Here is a 15,382-nt window from a genome sequence, read left to right as displayed (position 1 = left end):
ACATACACACGCACACGTATATATATATATATATATATATATAAATATATATATATATATATATCTTTTTTTAAACAAGTAACTAAATAGGTTCTGGTTTTGACAAATAAATGTGGGACAGATGAAGTCAAATTTATGGAAAAAATGAATATATTCCATTGTAAAATTAGGATTTCAAATGAGTACATGTGAGATTTGTTTATTTTCCAATAAATTGGTAAACGTCTAATCAAGATGACGGCCGGCCGGCTTGCAAACGTCGGACATTTTGTAGAAAATGTTGAGGGACGAAACGGAGTTTCTTCCATTTGAAAACAAGGCTGTCAATCGACAAAAAGTGGAGAAGTTTCCTTCCTTCCTCCCCCGGGAACAAATCCGTTTTAGATCAAATCGGATAAGTTCAAAATATCAAAGGCGTGCAAAGCTCGTCAAAAAGACCAGCGAGCGCCGCACTCTCTCTGGGAGATCGAATTGCGGTCGCGCTGTTTTGCAGATCGCCGAAAAAGATAACCGCTCGCTGTCAAAACACAATTTGAGGGAGATCAGGGATCAGATAAAAAGCTACTTGGTGATGGAATGGCCAAAAACGCCAAAAAAGTCCACTTTCGACTCGAAATGCTGTTGATAAACACACAGGGTTTTTTTCCCAAAGCTTGCGATTATTATATAATACAGTCGTACCTCTACTTACATAATTATTTGCTTCCAGAACTTTTTTTTGTAACTTGAAAATTTTGTAAGTAGAGCAGTACTTTATATGTAAATTCTCTCATTGGTTCCACGGTCCTCACACAAATACCATCTAAACCAGGGTTCCTGGTCTTTGTTTCAATCGATCTAGTGTCGACAGTTTAACCAATAAGGATTCTTCTAAAATACAGACGCTCCCCTACTTACGAACGAGTTAGGTTCCGAGCGATTGTTCATGAGTTGAATTTGTTTGTAAGTTGATTCAGTGCTATATTTTGGATTATAATTTATGTTTAAGGCCTATATAAGTATATTGAAGGTTTATATGAGTGCATTTGAATGTTTAAGGCTTGTATAAGTAACACGCATTGGTTTGTACTGAAAAAAACATTTAATAACATGGAGAGAATACATACAGTACTGTATACATTCATTAGAGAGAGAGAGAGATTTACTAGAAAGCGGCCGAAAGAAGCTATCTAATGACGATTGCAGTTTTCTTTTTTTCATCCTAAATGATGCGGTAGCACTGTATGGCATCATTCAATTGATTTGCAAACTTTGTGCAACGTTCAATATTTGCGTCCTGCTGCTCGATCTTTATGTTTATAAATGGTACTGACGGTCGAACGATTCAAGTTGTATTCCCGTGCAACGCTCACCACTTTCTCACGCGCATCAAGCTTCTTAATTATTGCCACTCATTTCAAATGAAATGGCTTGCCTCTTCCTTGCACCTCCCTCGCTAAAAACCTTTCGCTTTTCACCAACCATATTGAATAATGGATGCACGAGATATTTAATGATAAAAATGAAAAAGGCACTGGAGATACGTTCACGCACTTCCGCATTGCACACCGCCAGGCGTCGGTATTAGCGGCGGAAAGAAGCACTACTCAATGGATACAAAAATACAAAATGGAACTTACGAACATATTTCGACATAAACGCAATTTGCAGACATGTTCGTATGTACCGTTGTTCGTAACTCGAATGTTCGTAAGACTCATACCTGTCAACCTCTGCCAATAACTGCCCTTATAAATGATTATGATTCCCCTTAAAACCCCCAAAAAACCTTACAAACACCGTACGAGTCGTACGGAAGTTTGGTATGGAAGTAGGGGAGCGTCTGTAATTAGAAGCATTGATGCAATCAACTGATTACACTTGGTGTCCGCTTGTTCGGTTTGAATGAAAACCTGCACCTTTAAAATTGGCCAAAGTGTCCCAATTTTGTATGAAAGATGCGAGGAAACACACAAAAAGGAGAGAAAATTATACGGACGCGATTAATGTCTTAAAATGAGTAAAGCATATGACCGTTAAAATGGGAGACGTAATACCTGTGTTTGTCCACAGGATGGCGGCAAGGGCCCATTCTACCAGGGCCGTAAGCTGTCTTGTCCAAAATGAAATGTATTTCATTTTATTGAGTGTTTTAGACACGAGAATTTAGTTTGACATCGCAAAAATGCCAAAAGAATTGAAGTTCACACGCATTAATCCATCAGAGGACGGCATATCTTTATTTTAGTACCTTTCCATTTCTTGTAAGACTAGAAGAAAATAGCAAACTTTTTCCCCCCACTTTACTTTGAGCGCCACTCAAAAATGGGCTCCATTGACCTTCATAAATATGAAATTTACGACGATGAAGTTGACTGCCGACTTTCCTGACGTTTCCCAGAAAATAAATGTCGAAGAAAGCCGAGCTTTTACTCGCTGACCCCAAAAAGGCCATTTTATGTTGCCCAAAATATGCCTTTGTTGTCATAACTCAACTCTCATATCTTATCAAAATGGATTCCAAAAGTATGCTTAAAAACAGAACATCTTGAGAAGACATTTATTTCATTTTTTAAAAATCTTTTTAAGCCAACGGCTGCCGTCGGAATGCCGAAAATACGATCGGTTTGGCGTCCTTTGAACGCAACTGTAATGCCGTCGTGAATTCATTTATGTAAATTGTGCATAGCAGATGTGCCTCAAATGTGAACCATGGCTCATATGTTTGGTTAATATGGTTTTCCCGGCCAAAATGATAGAAATATGCTCAATTTTAAGCACATTGAACACAAATTTCATATGCAAATTTCAACTAATGTGTATTCATCGTAAGACAGGGGCTGGGCGATAAAAAAATAACGATAATTATCGTGACATCATTTTTTGTCAGCGATAATATGAAAAACTTTTGTAAAAATGTGATCATTTTAAACTGTAATTACACGAGCCCACCACCAAGGAGAGCGAGGGCGCTGTTGCGAGATGAACGCTAGTTCCAGACCAACGCTCGGAGAAAAAGAGGAAATGTGTTTTTAGCATGCTAGCAATAAAGGCTAACACGCAGTATAAACACATAAAGACAATAACAGCCAAAATGAGTGATTATCAGATGTGTTTAGTTTATTATTTGATTTATTTCATATTGCACAGCAACTTTTGGCTTGAAGGCAAATTTCTAAAAATAAAATTTCTGTGAATACTCACATTAGACTTGTATAATTACCATAAAAGCATTCAATTCAATTCAATACTTTTCATAGGCTAAGGAGGGACTTTATTGCACAAAAAAACGACAAAAATACTTAATATTTCATATTCTCCTTTCTTATAAATTAAGGTAACATATTCACTTTCATATTTGAATAAAGAAGAAAGTAAACAAAAAATATGTGATAGTTATCGTGATAATTATCGATACTGACTGATTATTATAATATTTTTTTGTGATAACAATTTTTGTCATATCGCCCACGTTAAATATGATTCCTTTGTAGCACTTTTTCGGACTGCAACGACTTCCAAGTTCTTATCAGGAAAAAATGGAACCTTCAAAATGACATTTGTTTAAATAAGGAAAAAAATGGATTGATATGAAAGGCTCTCCGTTAAAGTTCTTGCAAAATGAAATATGTATTTTCTTTAAGGGCCTCTTTTGACAAGCTCGTCAATTCAAGGCAGCAGAAAACCTGTCGACTTTTATTGATGGGATATTGTTATTGTTGCATATGATTTTAATAAGTACTAGGTGCACATGCACACACATAAATATATTTCATATGTCAAATAAAATAAAAGTTTGATTTTATTGCTTATTGTTGGAGAGCATATAAAATTGAAGAACTGCATTGCTTTAACCCCAATTAGGACTTTGTTTTTGAACAATTTAATTCATCAGATTAATAATGGGACCACTTTGTTTTCAAAAAAGCTCATTATTGCGATTTCACTCTCAAAAACATGAATGAGATCTTTTTTTAAAAAAAACAAGAAATATACCAAAGATGGCAAGTTGACCAGCTAAAAAAATGTGAAAATTAAGTGTGCAATTCATAAGATTTGCCATATTTAAAAAAAAAACACTTTACTATGAAAAATGCCACCCAAAAAAACAAAAAACAAATTTGCGACCAAACTATTCAACGTTTTTTCAAACGAGACAAAACAGCAAGGATTAATTATTGCATATTTGCGTTCGAGTTGTGTTCAATGTGCTCCGTATGAAACGTATTTCTTCATTTTGACTGTGCCTTCACATTCGTACTTCATTTTCAATATAAGTTTTGCGTGCGTCACATTTACCGGCTTTTTTCACGTACCCCGAATGCAGCACAAGGGTCAACAGACCCTATTCTTTCCCACACACACCACACCACACACACACCACACACAACACACACAACACACACACACACACAACACACAACACTCACACACAACACACACACAACACACACACCACTCACACACAACACACACAACACATGCACCACACACCACACACACACCACACACACAACACACACACACACCACACACACTCACACACAACACACACACAACACACGCACCACACACACACACACACCACACACACACACACAAACATACACACAAAGAAAAATGTAATAACCTTTTACGAGCGCATAAAAAAAAGTCCATCTTGACTTTCCTTTCCGTTAAATCAATATCCTTTTGTTTAGCAGCGTTTTCAAATAATTGAGAACAGATTTACGATGTATTAAACCGCACCACGGCGAACAACAGCGCCCGCCAGATCGACATTTTTGGTGGCGGCGGTTGTAAATAAAAAGCTTAAACCAAAGACGCCGCACGCCAAAGTTCAACCTGCGTCGACGTAACGTCTCTTGGTCCGTCCTAGCGACAAAAGCTTCGAATGATTTGGCGGCCGTCAAAAGCCTTTTCTGGGCGGAGAGCGAAAGTTCCCCCCGCCGGGATGGAAGCAATTTTCCTGTCGACCATTCCTAATTGGACGGCTCCAGCCGTCACCCACGGCGTAGACGTCAGATGGTTCGAGGCGATAATTGGCCATGTCTTGATTTTTTTCAGGCTGCTGCCAAAAATACTGGCCATTTTGTGTAGTTTACGACGCCGGTCTTTACCCAAAAGAGGGGAAAAAAGGGCATCATTGATTTGCTTTTTGTGTTTAGGATTCATTTGTTTTTTTCAATTCCTTCAACCAGATCAAAACCCCATTGAGACCAATAACTGATTTTTTTGAAATGATTGGAAAAAAGCTATAAAAATATTTGAAAATGAGATTAAACAGAGCTTGTTTTTTTTTTGTTTTTTTTTCAGCTGTCAGGCTCTTTAACAAAACAAATGGCTGAATGTTAAGACCAACCGGGTGTATATATATATATATATTTCAGCAACACGCTTATTTATATATTTATTAATTTATATATTTATTAATTTATATATTTATTTATATATGTATTAATTAATTTATATATATTTATTAATGTATATATTTATTAATTTATATATTAATTTATATATGTATTTATTAATTTATTTATTTATATATGTATTCATTAATTTATATATTTATTCATTAATTTATATATTTATTTATTAATTTATATATATATTTATTAATTTATATATTTATTTATTAATATATATTTATTTATCTATGACAGCCATGATCTGTATTCTCTCAATATTCTGTCTTTAATCTCATAATAATAAGTCAAAGTCCGTCCTAATAAGATACGTGCAGTTTGTGATATGACCACGTATGACTTGATTCTGGCATTATTATGATTTTTTTTCTTCCTTGTATTACCTTTGACTGTCATCTCGCAATATTGCGCCTTCAATCTCCTGAAAATATGAAGTCTTGCGGCTCGCAATATGATTTTCATCTTGCAATATTAAGGTTTTTTTTCCCTTGTAAAATTACTCTTGCAATATTGTGCCTTCAATCTCCTGATATGACCTCAAAATATGAAGTATTGCGGCTTGGATCTTGTGATATGAGCGCGTATGATTTGATTCCTGATATCATGACCGCATTTGATATGATTCCCCCAAAGGGAATGACTTTCATTAGATTAGTTTCGATTAGATGAGATAATTGGATTCATCCCGTATTCGGGAAATTTCATTGTCACACTAGCAAATGCAGTGAAAATGCAGGAAAATACATTTTAGACATAAAGAAATAGCTAATAAATAAGTTCATAAATAAATATATAAATAAATAAATGTATACATTAATAAAAAAAATATATACAGTAATAAATAAATGTACACATTAATAAATACATACAGTAATAAATAAATGTATACATTAATAAATAAATATATACAGTAATAAATATATATATACATTAATAAATATATACATTAAAAAATACATATATACATTAATAAATATATATAAATTAATAAATAAATATATAGATTAATAAATAAATGTATAAATTAATAAATAAATATATAAATTAATAAATATATATAAATAAATATATAAATAAGCGTGTTGCTGAAATATATATATATATATATATGGTTGGTCTTAACATTCAGCCATTTGTTTTGTTAAAGAGCCTGACAGCTGAAAAAAACAGCTTCATTTCATGTTGTCCAATTTAGTGTGTATTCGTCTTGTTTTTTCTCTCTAACGGTCTGCCATTTTTGTTGTTTTCCACGGTTGTGCCGAAAGATCCAGAAAAAAAATGTCCGATCCGAGCCAATCCAAAAAGCCAAAGAAGAACGTTTGTCAACGCCTTTCAACGTCTTTCAACATCTTTCAACATCTCTCTATTCCTTTTCCTTCTCGCAAAGTTTAGCGCTCTCTAAATCCCCCCGCCGTCGCCGTCTTATCTGATCGGCCCGGGAGAAGCGGCGCGGACCACTTACTTACCTGACGTGTGTGCGTGTCCAATTGCCTTCACCAGATGCCGTCCGTCTTTTCCCGCTACGTCCGTCGTCTGCGTTCGGCGGCGCCAGTCCTCGCCGCCGTCTCCCGCATCCCCCTTTTTATCCCCGCCACCTTAGCGAGGTTGCCGACGATCTGCTCGCGAGGCCCCGAGCGGAGGGACAGGGGGGTCGCAGGGGGGGGGGGGGGGGGGGGTCTTGTCTGTCCCTCCCTGGCCTTGGCCCCGCCCGCTGGCTGGCTGGCGAGGGAGTGGGGCGGGCTAGTACGCTGACCGCAAATGGCCAACACGAGAAGAAGAAGAAGAAGAAGAGATGCCGCCAATGTGCGATTTACATGACATTGACATTCTGCTCCGAAAATTTGGCGTGTTTCCCGGCCGGGGAATTTGCGGGATTGCAAATGAAGCGTCGACGGGACGTGGCGCTGAAGATTGAAACCATTGAAACCGCCGTTTAGCCTTTCTACTTTTTACGCTTTCAATGGCCTCCCCGTTCAAAAGAATCACATTTCCGTCGTAAACTCCTTTTGCTCGTTTTACGGGACTTCCTGTTCATTTTTGGACACATTTCAGGGCATTCCCGTGTCACTTCCTGTGGATTTGGGGGCGTTCCCCTCGGTCTTGGGGCATTTCCGGGTCACATCCTGTCCATCGGTCACTTCCTCTTGGTTTTGGAACACCTCCTAATCATTTTCATCAAGTCTCTTCCTGTTGATATTGTGGCAATTTTGCTTCACTTTGTGTACAATGGTCACTTCCTGTTAGTTTTGGACAGCTCCTAATGATTTCCAAGTCACTTTTTGGTGATGACTTCTAGGTCACTTCCTGTTGATTTTGGGACAATTCTGGGTCACTTCCTGTTGATTTTGGGACAATTCTAGGTCACTTCCTGTTGATTTGGGGACAATTCTAGGTCACTTCCTGTTGATCAGGGTGCATTTTTAGGTCACTTCCTGTTGATCAGGGTCCATTTTTAGGTCACTTCCTGTTGATTTGGGGACAATTCTAGGTCACTTCCTGTTCATTTTGGGACAATTCTAGGTCACTTCCTGTTGATCAGGGTCCATTTTTAGGTCACTTCCTGTTGATTTTGGGACAATTCTAGGTCACGTCCTGTTGATTTTGGGACAATTCAAGGTCACTTCCTGTTGATCAGGGTGCATTTTTAGGTCACTTCCTGTTGATTTGGGGACAATTCTAGGTCACTTCCTGTTGATTTGGGGACAATTCTAGGTCACTTCCTGTTGATTTGGGGACAATTCTAGGTCACTTCCTGTTGATTTGGGGACAATTCTAGGTCACTTCCTGTTGATCAGGGTGCATTTTTAGGTCACTTCCTGTTGATCAGGGTGCATTTTTAGGTCACTTCCTGTTGATCTGGGTGCATTTGTAGGTCACTTCCTGTTGATTTGGGGACAATTCTAGGTCACTTCCTGTTGATCAGGGGGCATTTTTAGGTCACTTCCTGTTGATTTGGGGACAATTCTAGGTCACTTCCTGTTGATTTGGGGACAATTCTAGGTCACTTCCTGTTGATCAGGGTGCATTTTTAGGTCACTTCCTGTTGATTTGGGGACAATTCTAGGTCACTTCCTGTTGATTTGGGGACAATTCTAGGTCACTTCCTGTTGATTTCGGTACAATTCTAGGTCACTTCCTGTTGATCAGCGTGCATTTTTAGGTCACTTCCAGTTTATTTGGGGACAATTCAAGGTCACTTCCTGTTGATTGAGTGGATTTGCCATTGTAAATGAAGCCCGTTGACACAACTAGTGCAGGCGCATTCCAAAGGCCTCCTTTTTTTGCAAACAAAGAAGACATAAATTGTCGGCGGAGACAGAAAAATGGGAGGGCCAGTCTCCCGCCAAGTCCAAATCTGATATTATTCACTTATGATTTACGAGCACCCGAAAAGAGTTTGAGCGCTTTCCTAAAACGGAGCGCTGCGTAGGCCGTCACCTTGACGATGGCCAAAATGGAAAAGGACAGACAAAGGAAGGCCTGGCCTTTTTCAGACTTTTTTTTCTTCTTCTTTTTTTGGCAACTCTGTCTATGTCATCAAAACCATAAATCAGACGCACTTGAATCCTTTTTCTTCGCCTTTCATTTTCTCCATGATTGATGAACCGTTGCTATTTCAAAAAGGGGTAAGAAATTAATTTCGCCTCTGGGTTGCCAGATTGGCTCCATGCTGCATTTCCATCAGCAAAGGCAGAGGCTAACCAATAAACGTTAGCATATCCGTGCAAAAAAATGAAATGTGCACAAAAAAAACACCACGGTTAAGTCGCTGGAAAAGTCGCCTTTTTGGGGGGGGGGGCTAGGCCTAAGTCCAAGCAGAAGTTGTCGGGAGGGACGGCACGAGACGGGAGTCCCTCGCTCGTAAACACCCAATCAAAACAACTGGCCATGTGGGGAATCCAGCATTGGGGAAAAGCCAGGCAAAAGTATTTCCCACTAGCGTCTTCCTTTTATTTCTTCTATTCAGGATATATTAGGCTAACAAGGCCAATAAATAAAGCGTAAATCTCTCCTTCTCTCCTTAATGCTCCTTTTGAAGCTTTTGAGTGGTCCCCAGGGTGCCAAGATGGTGTCGAATCACCAAAACCTAGCGGCCAGCCTGGGCCGTGATGATTGGATAAAGTACCTCAGCTCACCACAGCAAAATTGGGAAACCACTTCAATTCCATCAGAAGCCACTGGTTGCCATTGGGCGCTTCCAGTAAGAAAAAAGGCCCAAATTTGGAAGTGAATAGCAAATACGGGATCTTTAAACGCGGTACAAAAAAGGGAAAAAATGTTTTTTGTTGACAAAATGGGACCTTTTCTATTTCAATGGTGAATCCGATCCAGTCATGGTCCAAGTCTACCGGGATGGGAGGGTTGGCAGCAAATGAAGCCTCAGGGCGGCCATTTTAGGATGATTTTGGTCCAAAAATATTATTATTTCGCTTCCAGCTCTGTTTTTATTTTTTATTTTTAGGGTTATTTCCTGGTCCGGTGTCATTTCCTCTTGATTTTGGGCCATTCTGAGGTCACTTCCTGTTGTTTTGGGCGCCACCGCTTTCCGACCATTCGGGGCAAAAAACAACGTTTTTGGCGGAGTTGCCAGCCATTTTGCATCCATTATTTATTCTGCCCATTCCCATCATAAATGCAATGGGTGGCTTTTTTGTGGGACGTTTTGGGAGGCTTCCCGCGGCGTCCTTTGCGATGGCGCGACCTCCGAAAGTGACCGCAAAAGGCTGAAGTTTCTCCTGCTTTTCTTCTCACTTCCAAAACAAACAAAAAAAAAGAACCCGACAACAAAAAGACCACCCCAAAAAAAGTGAGTGAAATTGGATACCCGCATTTTTTTTTCCCGGGGCTTTGCAACCGTGCTGGTATTTGCTTTTTTGCTTCTTTTTTTTCTACCGCATCATTTTCACTCAACTCCAAAGAGAAACGTTTCCACGGCAGATTTTGTCGGTTCGTATCAAATAGCAAACGCGGCTCAAAAGCACGTACGGCTCAAATAAAAAAGCAGACTCATTCGGTGCCAACGACGGAGATCGATGTCCAAGCCGTCCGTGGGCAAAACATTGTGGTGTGTTTTTATGTTTGGCTTTTTTGAGGGTTTCGATATTGACGTTAGAAGACTATTTTTTTCATTTTTTTTTTGACATAAAAAGCCTCTTGTGTTTCGTTTCCAACGGCAAGAACATCCAAATGGCCGCCGATTGAGGCGCTTTGCTCGTCAATCAAACGCGGGAGGTGTTGGAATGGAAAATATTGGCGAGGCCTGTTGTATTATTTCATTTGAAATATTGAAATATTTTGCTGTTCTCTCTCTTGTAGACACGGACCATTAAGTGATATCGAGCCCGAGCCAACGAGCCCCGAGCCAACAAAAAAAAAAACATCAAATTAGTAAGTCCATTCAAATCAATTCAAGAATCTTGTTATTTAAAAAAAAAAAGGTGTTATTGCAATATTGTGTGCGATTGTTTTTTGTTTTAAATGTAATGGATTTTTTAACAAAAAAAATGCTGTAAAAATATCAATTCAAGAATCTTGTTATTAAAAAAAAAAAAAACAGGTTTTATTGCAATATTGTGTGCGATTGTTTTTTGTTTTAAATGTAATGGATTTTTTAACCAAAAAAATGCTGTAAAAATATCGCTTTTTAAAAATTATTTGTAAATCAAGCCTATTTAATTAATGAAAAAAGAGTGATTGGCTGGCGACCAATTTAGGATTGCCCATAGTTGGCTTGGATAGGCTCCAGCACCCCCGCGACCCTCCAGAGGAGAATCGGAATGCCATTATTTTCTTCACAAAATCATTTTTATAGCATTCAAATGAATAAAAAAATAAATATAGCATTCATTTGAATGCTATAAAAAATGATTTTAATTTGAGGAAAATAATGGGATTTTATTGTGTGTTGGTATTTTACGGTCGCTGTCAATTAAATCAAGTAATGATCAAAAGAACCTGAAAAAAAAAAAGAATTTTAGTTGAGTTATTTTCAGAAATAATGCCACTGGTTTATTTTCCTGGCCCAGTAACGGCACCATTTCCCATTTTGGCTTTGTTTTGAGAGCTGCTGCGTCAATACTAAATTGGAATTCCATCACGGCGATAAGATCTCGCTCTCTCTAAACATTAATTTCCAGCCGCCGAGCCTTTCCTCATCCCCGTAGATTTGAACCCTGACCCGCCCACAAATGAATTAAAAACAAAACAAAACACACACAAAAGCCCATCATTGGCTGCCATTGACGCTACTAGAGGTCCAATCTATTTCTGGAGGCTTCTCCAGTCTATTCCCAATCGGAATATCAAATTTAAACTTGGAAGAAAAAAAAACCTTCCTAATTTTTCTTTCTTTAACGTTAGTCAATACTACAGTTGGTTACATTTTGAGTCCACATCGCCCCCTGCTGGGGAACAAAAGATAGTATGGATATCTTTTCAGTGCTGCCTTTTGAAAACTGAAGCGTGCAAGTATATTTGTCATACGAAAAAAAAAACACGTGATAAAATATGGAAAAAATACACACACCCCAAAAAATGGAATTTGAATTATAAAACTGTCGCTTTATTGACACCTCACCTTCATTTTGTAACGTGTTACGAAGCACGACGGTTGTGTAAACTTCACGACACTTCCCGTCACGGCGGCGTGGCTAAGATTATCAAAATAAGGCGGATCTCCAGTCTAAATCAAAACCCAACTTTTATTTTGATAGTTGAAAGCGGAAAAGCCGGAAGGAAACTCGAGCGCCGACTTGACGAGAGGACGAGAGAGAAAAAAGATGGCAGCAGCCTTACGAGTCGCGGTGCTCCCGGGCAGCGGGAGAGCCCTCCTGCGAACCCCAAAAACCATCACCACGCCGAAGGTACACCACCCGCAACCTTTGACGTCGTTCGCCTGGCGCAAATACCACAAAAAGTGTTGATTTTCTCTCGGAAAGTTGAGCTAATCCTCGAGCTAACGCCAGTAGCCGCCGCCGGTTGGGTTGGACAAGGTCACCCGTCTACTGTCCTCTTCTACAAACGTAATCGTTGCATTATTGTAGGAGAATAACTTTTAACATATCAGCTTTGCACCCACGTAATTTGGTAGTTCATTAATTATTGGAGGTGGATAGGATGACTTCATAAGTCTCTGTGTTCATTGGCCATTCGGCTTCGCGTAATTATTCCACGTTCGGCCGTGCCGGAAGCGCGTTTAAATGTTGATTGGTTTCCTTTTGAGTTGTGTTTGCGATGCTGGCTTTAGTGCGAAGGACAATTTCGAGTAACCACGGCCAGTGTGGGTTGCTGACTTAGCTATGTAATGCTAACTTGATAGCGTCCGTCTCAAGGAGCGAATGGACTTCCGGTCAGAAACCTCATGTTATCTTTTTTTCGCCCCCAACCTCGTTTTTAGTAGTGGTGATGCTTAGAAAATTTATGTATCCCCGCATTGTATGTCCGTTTTTTTAAACGTCTTTTTCCCACCTCGCCAGACGCTGTAAACCAGGGGTGGGGAACCTTTTTGAAAGAGAGCCATAAACAATTCCTATTTTCAAATGTTATTCCTTGCGAGCCATACTCACAATTTAAAAATCAAAACACATGAAATTTTGTAGTCATTTTGTCACTTTTAAAGTACAAAAAGTCTCAATTCCTTTGACAACGTTGTTACGCTTGCTAATCAATGAATATCAATGAGTTCAAAAAGCCGGACGCCGTCGCCCATTCTGGTGGTGATGTCACGGAATTCGTACGCATCGGTCAACGACATTTGATTGACGAGCGCCCATCTTTTTTTGGGGCACTTAGGCCAAGATGTCGTTCGCCAGCCTGCCCCGCGGGCAGAAGGCGGCGCTGACGGCGCTGGGTGTGGCGGGCGCCGGCGCGGCCGGCCTGGCGCTGGCGTTGCAGTGCTCGGTGAAGGCCTCGGATCTGGAGCTCCACCCGCCCAACTACCCCTGGAGCCACGCCGGGCTGCTCTCCTCCCTGGACCATGCCAGGTGGGACCACCTTCTTCTCTCTTTTTCTTTCATTTATTTATTCTCCCCCGTTTTCACTCAACCGGTACTCGTATCTTTTATAGCAAACCTTTGTAAAACGGTGTCTATGCTTGCGTTGAAATCATTTCAATGGATGGCGGAAGCCACCGGCGGGCGGCCCTGTTGGGAAGGGCAACGTTCCCACTAAAGTCACGACCGGCTTATTCCTCAAAAAGCTTGCTTTATCAATGTCCGTCATTTTAAAATCAATTGACGTCATAAACCATTTGAAGTGCGAGTGTTGACCGGCTTGAAAAGTGCTCTTGTGGCCCCCAGTCATATGACCGTCGAGCGGCCATGTTGGTAGGGGCGACGTTGCCATTCGAGCCAATGGCGCGACTTTCAAAATCATAACTTTATTTCTTTAAAAGACGAGTTAGTGTAGCACTGTCAACTATTTTCTCAATATCTGCCATTGACGGCACGACATGCCGACGACAGTTTCTAATACATAAATCTCTCTCTCTCTCTATACAGTACTGTACATATTCTCTCCATTTTATTAAATGTTTTTTTCAGTACAAACCAATGCGTGTTACTTATACAAGCCTTAAACATACAAATGCACTTATATAAACCTTCAATATACTTATATAGGCCTTAAACATAAATTATAATACAAAATATAGCACTGAATCAACTTACAAACAAATTCAACTTCTGAACAATCGCTCGGAACGTAACTCGTTCGTAAGTAGGGGAGCGTCTGTATTTTCGGGTGAGATTCTTCCCCCCCCCCCCCCGTCAAACATGTTTGTTTTTTTTTTGCTCTCCTTAGCGTTCGTCGCGGCTACCAGGTGTACAAGCAGGTGTGCTCGGCCTGCCACAGCATGGAGTACCTGGCCTTCCGCAACCTGGTGGGCGTGTCGCACACCGAGGAGGAAGCCAAGGCCCTCGCCGAGGATGTGAGTTTCCCGTCCCGCCACACCCGGCCTGACCTTCCTCTGACCTTCCCCCTGACCACATCTTCAGGTGGAGGTGGTGGACGGCCCCGACGATACGGGCGAGATGTTCACCAGGCCCGGCAAGCTCTCCGACTACTTCCCCAAGCCGTACGCCAACCCCGAGGCGGCCCGCGCGGCCAACAACGGCGCCCTGCCGCCCGACCTCAGCTACATCATCAACGCCAGGTAGGCGGCGGTGGCGGCGGCGGCTCGAAACGGACGCAGACTCGGGCACTTTTTTTGACACCCGGCCACCCGCCGCTCAGGCACGGAGGCGAGGACTACGTTTTCAGCCTGCTGACGGGCTACTGCGAGCCCCCCGCCGGCGTGGAGGTCAGGGAGGGCCTCTACTACAACCCTTACTTTGTCGGACAGGCCATCGGCATGGCCCCGCCCATCTACAACGAGATCCTGGAGTACGAAGACGGTGAGCCCAACGAATGGCGTTGGCTCTGGGAGGGGCCGGCGATAGGCCCCTCCCAGTCCGTAAAGTTCGGACAACCACCACGTGGTCCCGTATTCATTGCTATTGTGGTCTTGCCTCCTTAGGGACCCCCGCCACCATGAGCCAAGTGGCCAAGGACGTGTGCACCTTCTTGAGGTGGGCGTCGGAACCCGAGCACGACCAGCGCAAACGCATGGGCCTCAAGGTAAGACTTGTCGGATGTCCCCCATCCCCCGCCCGATCCGGCCAAAACGTCAAGCGCTTTTTCTTTTCCTTCCCGCCGCAGGTTCTGATGGGCTCGGCCATCGTTGTGCCGCTCCTCTACTACATGAAACGACACAGGTGGGCGGTCCTGAAGAGCAGGAAGATCGCCTACCGGCCGCCAAAATGAGGGGAGCATGCGTGAGACCAAGCCGTCTGTCTTTTCCATCGTGTTTATTACACAAACAAGATAGGTAACAAAGTCTTCGCGTCCATGACATCGGATGGCTGACATTTCTTTGTTAAATACTCCACCACGCATCCCTCTGTTTTACTGTACAAAATAAATTATATCAAAGAAATGGA

At 41.2% G+C, this 15,382-nt stretch overlaps 2 protein-coding genes across 2 annotated transcripts in view; one reads left to right on the top strand and one right to left on the bottom strand.

Annotated features, from left to right (window-relative positions):
• The window catches only part of asip1 (agouti signaling protein 1), a 14,049-nt gene extending 7,006 nt beyond the window's left edge, over positions 1-7,043 (bottom strand). Inside the window, exon 1 of the mRNA XM_077603064.1 lies at positions 6,872-7,043. The gene's annotated coding sequence lies outside the window, so the exon portion shown is untranslated. The remainder of the gene's footprint in view (positions 1-6,871) is intronic.
• cyc1 (cytochrome c-1) overlaps positions 1-15,382 on the top strand; it is an 18,940-nt gene extending 3,558 nt beyond the window's left edge. Inside the window, exons 3-10 of the mRNA XM_077603060.1 lie at positions 10,722-10,793; positions 12,119-12,268; positions 13,197-13,387; positions 14,205-14,331; positions 14,399-14,556; positions 14,637-14,797; positions 14,920-15,020; positions 15,102-15,382. Coding sequence (XP_077459186.1) covers positions 12,185-12,268; positions 13,197-13,387; positions 14,205-14,331; positions 14,399-14,556; positions 14,637-14,797; positions 14,920-15,020; positions 15,102-15,206 — 927 coding nt within the window. The 5' untranslated portion in view covers positions 10,722-10,793; positions 12,119-12,184 and the 3' untranslated portion in view covers positions 15,207-15,382. The remainder of the gene's footprint in view (positions 1-10,721; positions 10,794-12,118; positions 12,269-13,196; positions 13,388-14,204; positions 14,332-14,398; positions 14,557-14,636; positions 14,798-14,919; positions 15,021-15,101) is intronic.

This window comes from Stigmatopora argus, chromosome 6 (assembly GCF_051989625.1).
Source record: "Stigmatopora argus isolate UIUO_Sarg chromosome 6, RoL_Sarg_1.0, whole genome shotgun sequence".
NCBI lineage: Eukaryota > Metazoa > Chordata > Actinopteri > Syngnathiformes > Syngnathidae > Stigmatopora > Stigmatopora argus.
Note: the sequence above shows the minus strand (reverse complement) of the source record. Positions and strands in the feature narration are given on the sequence as shown.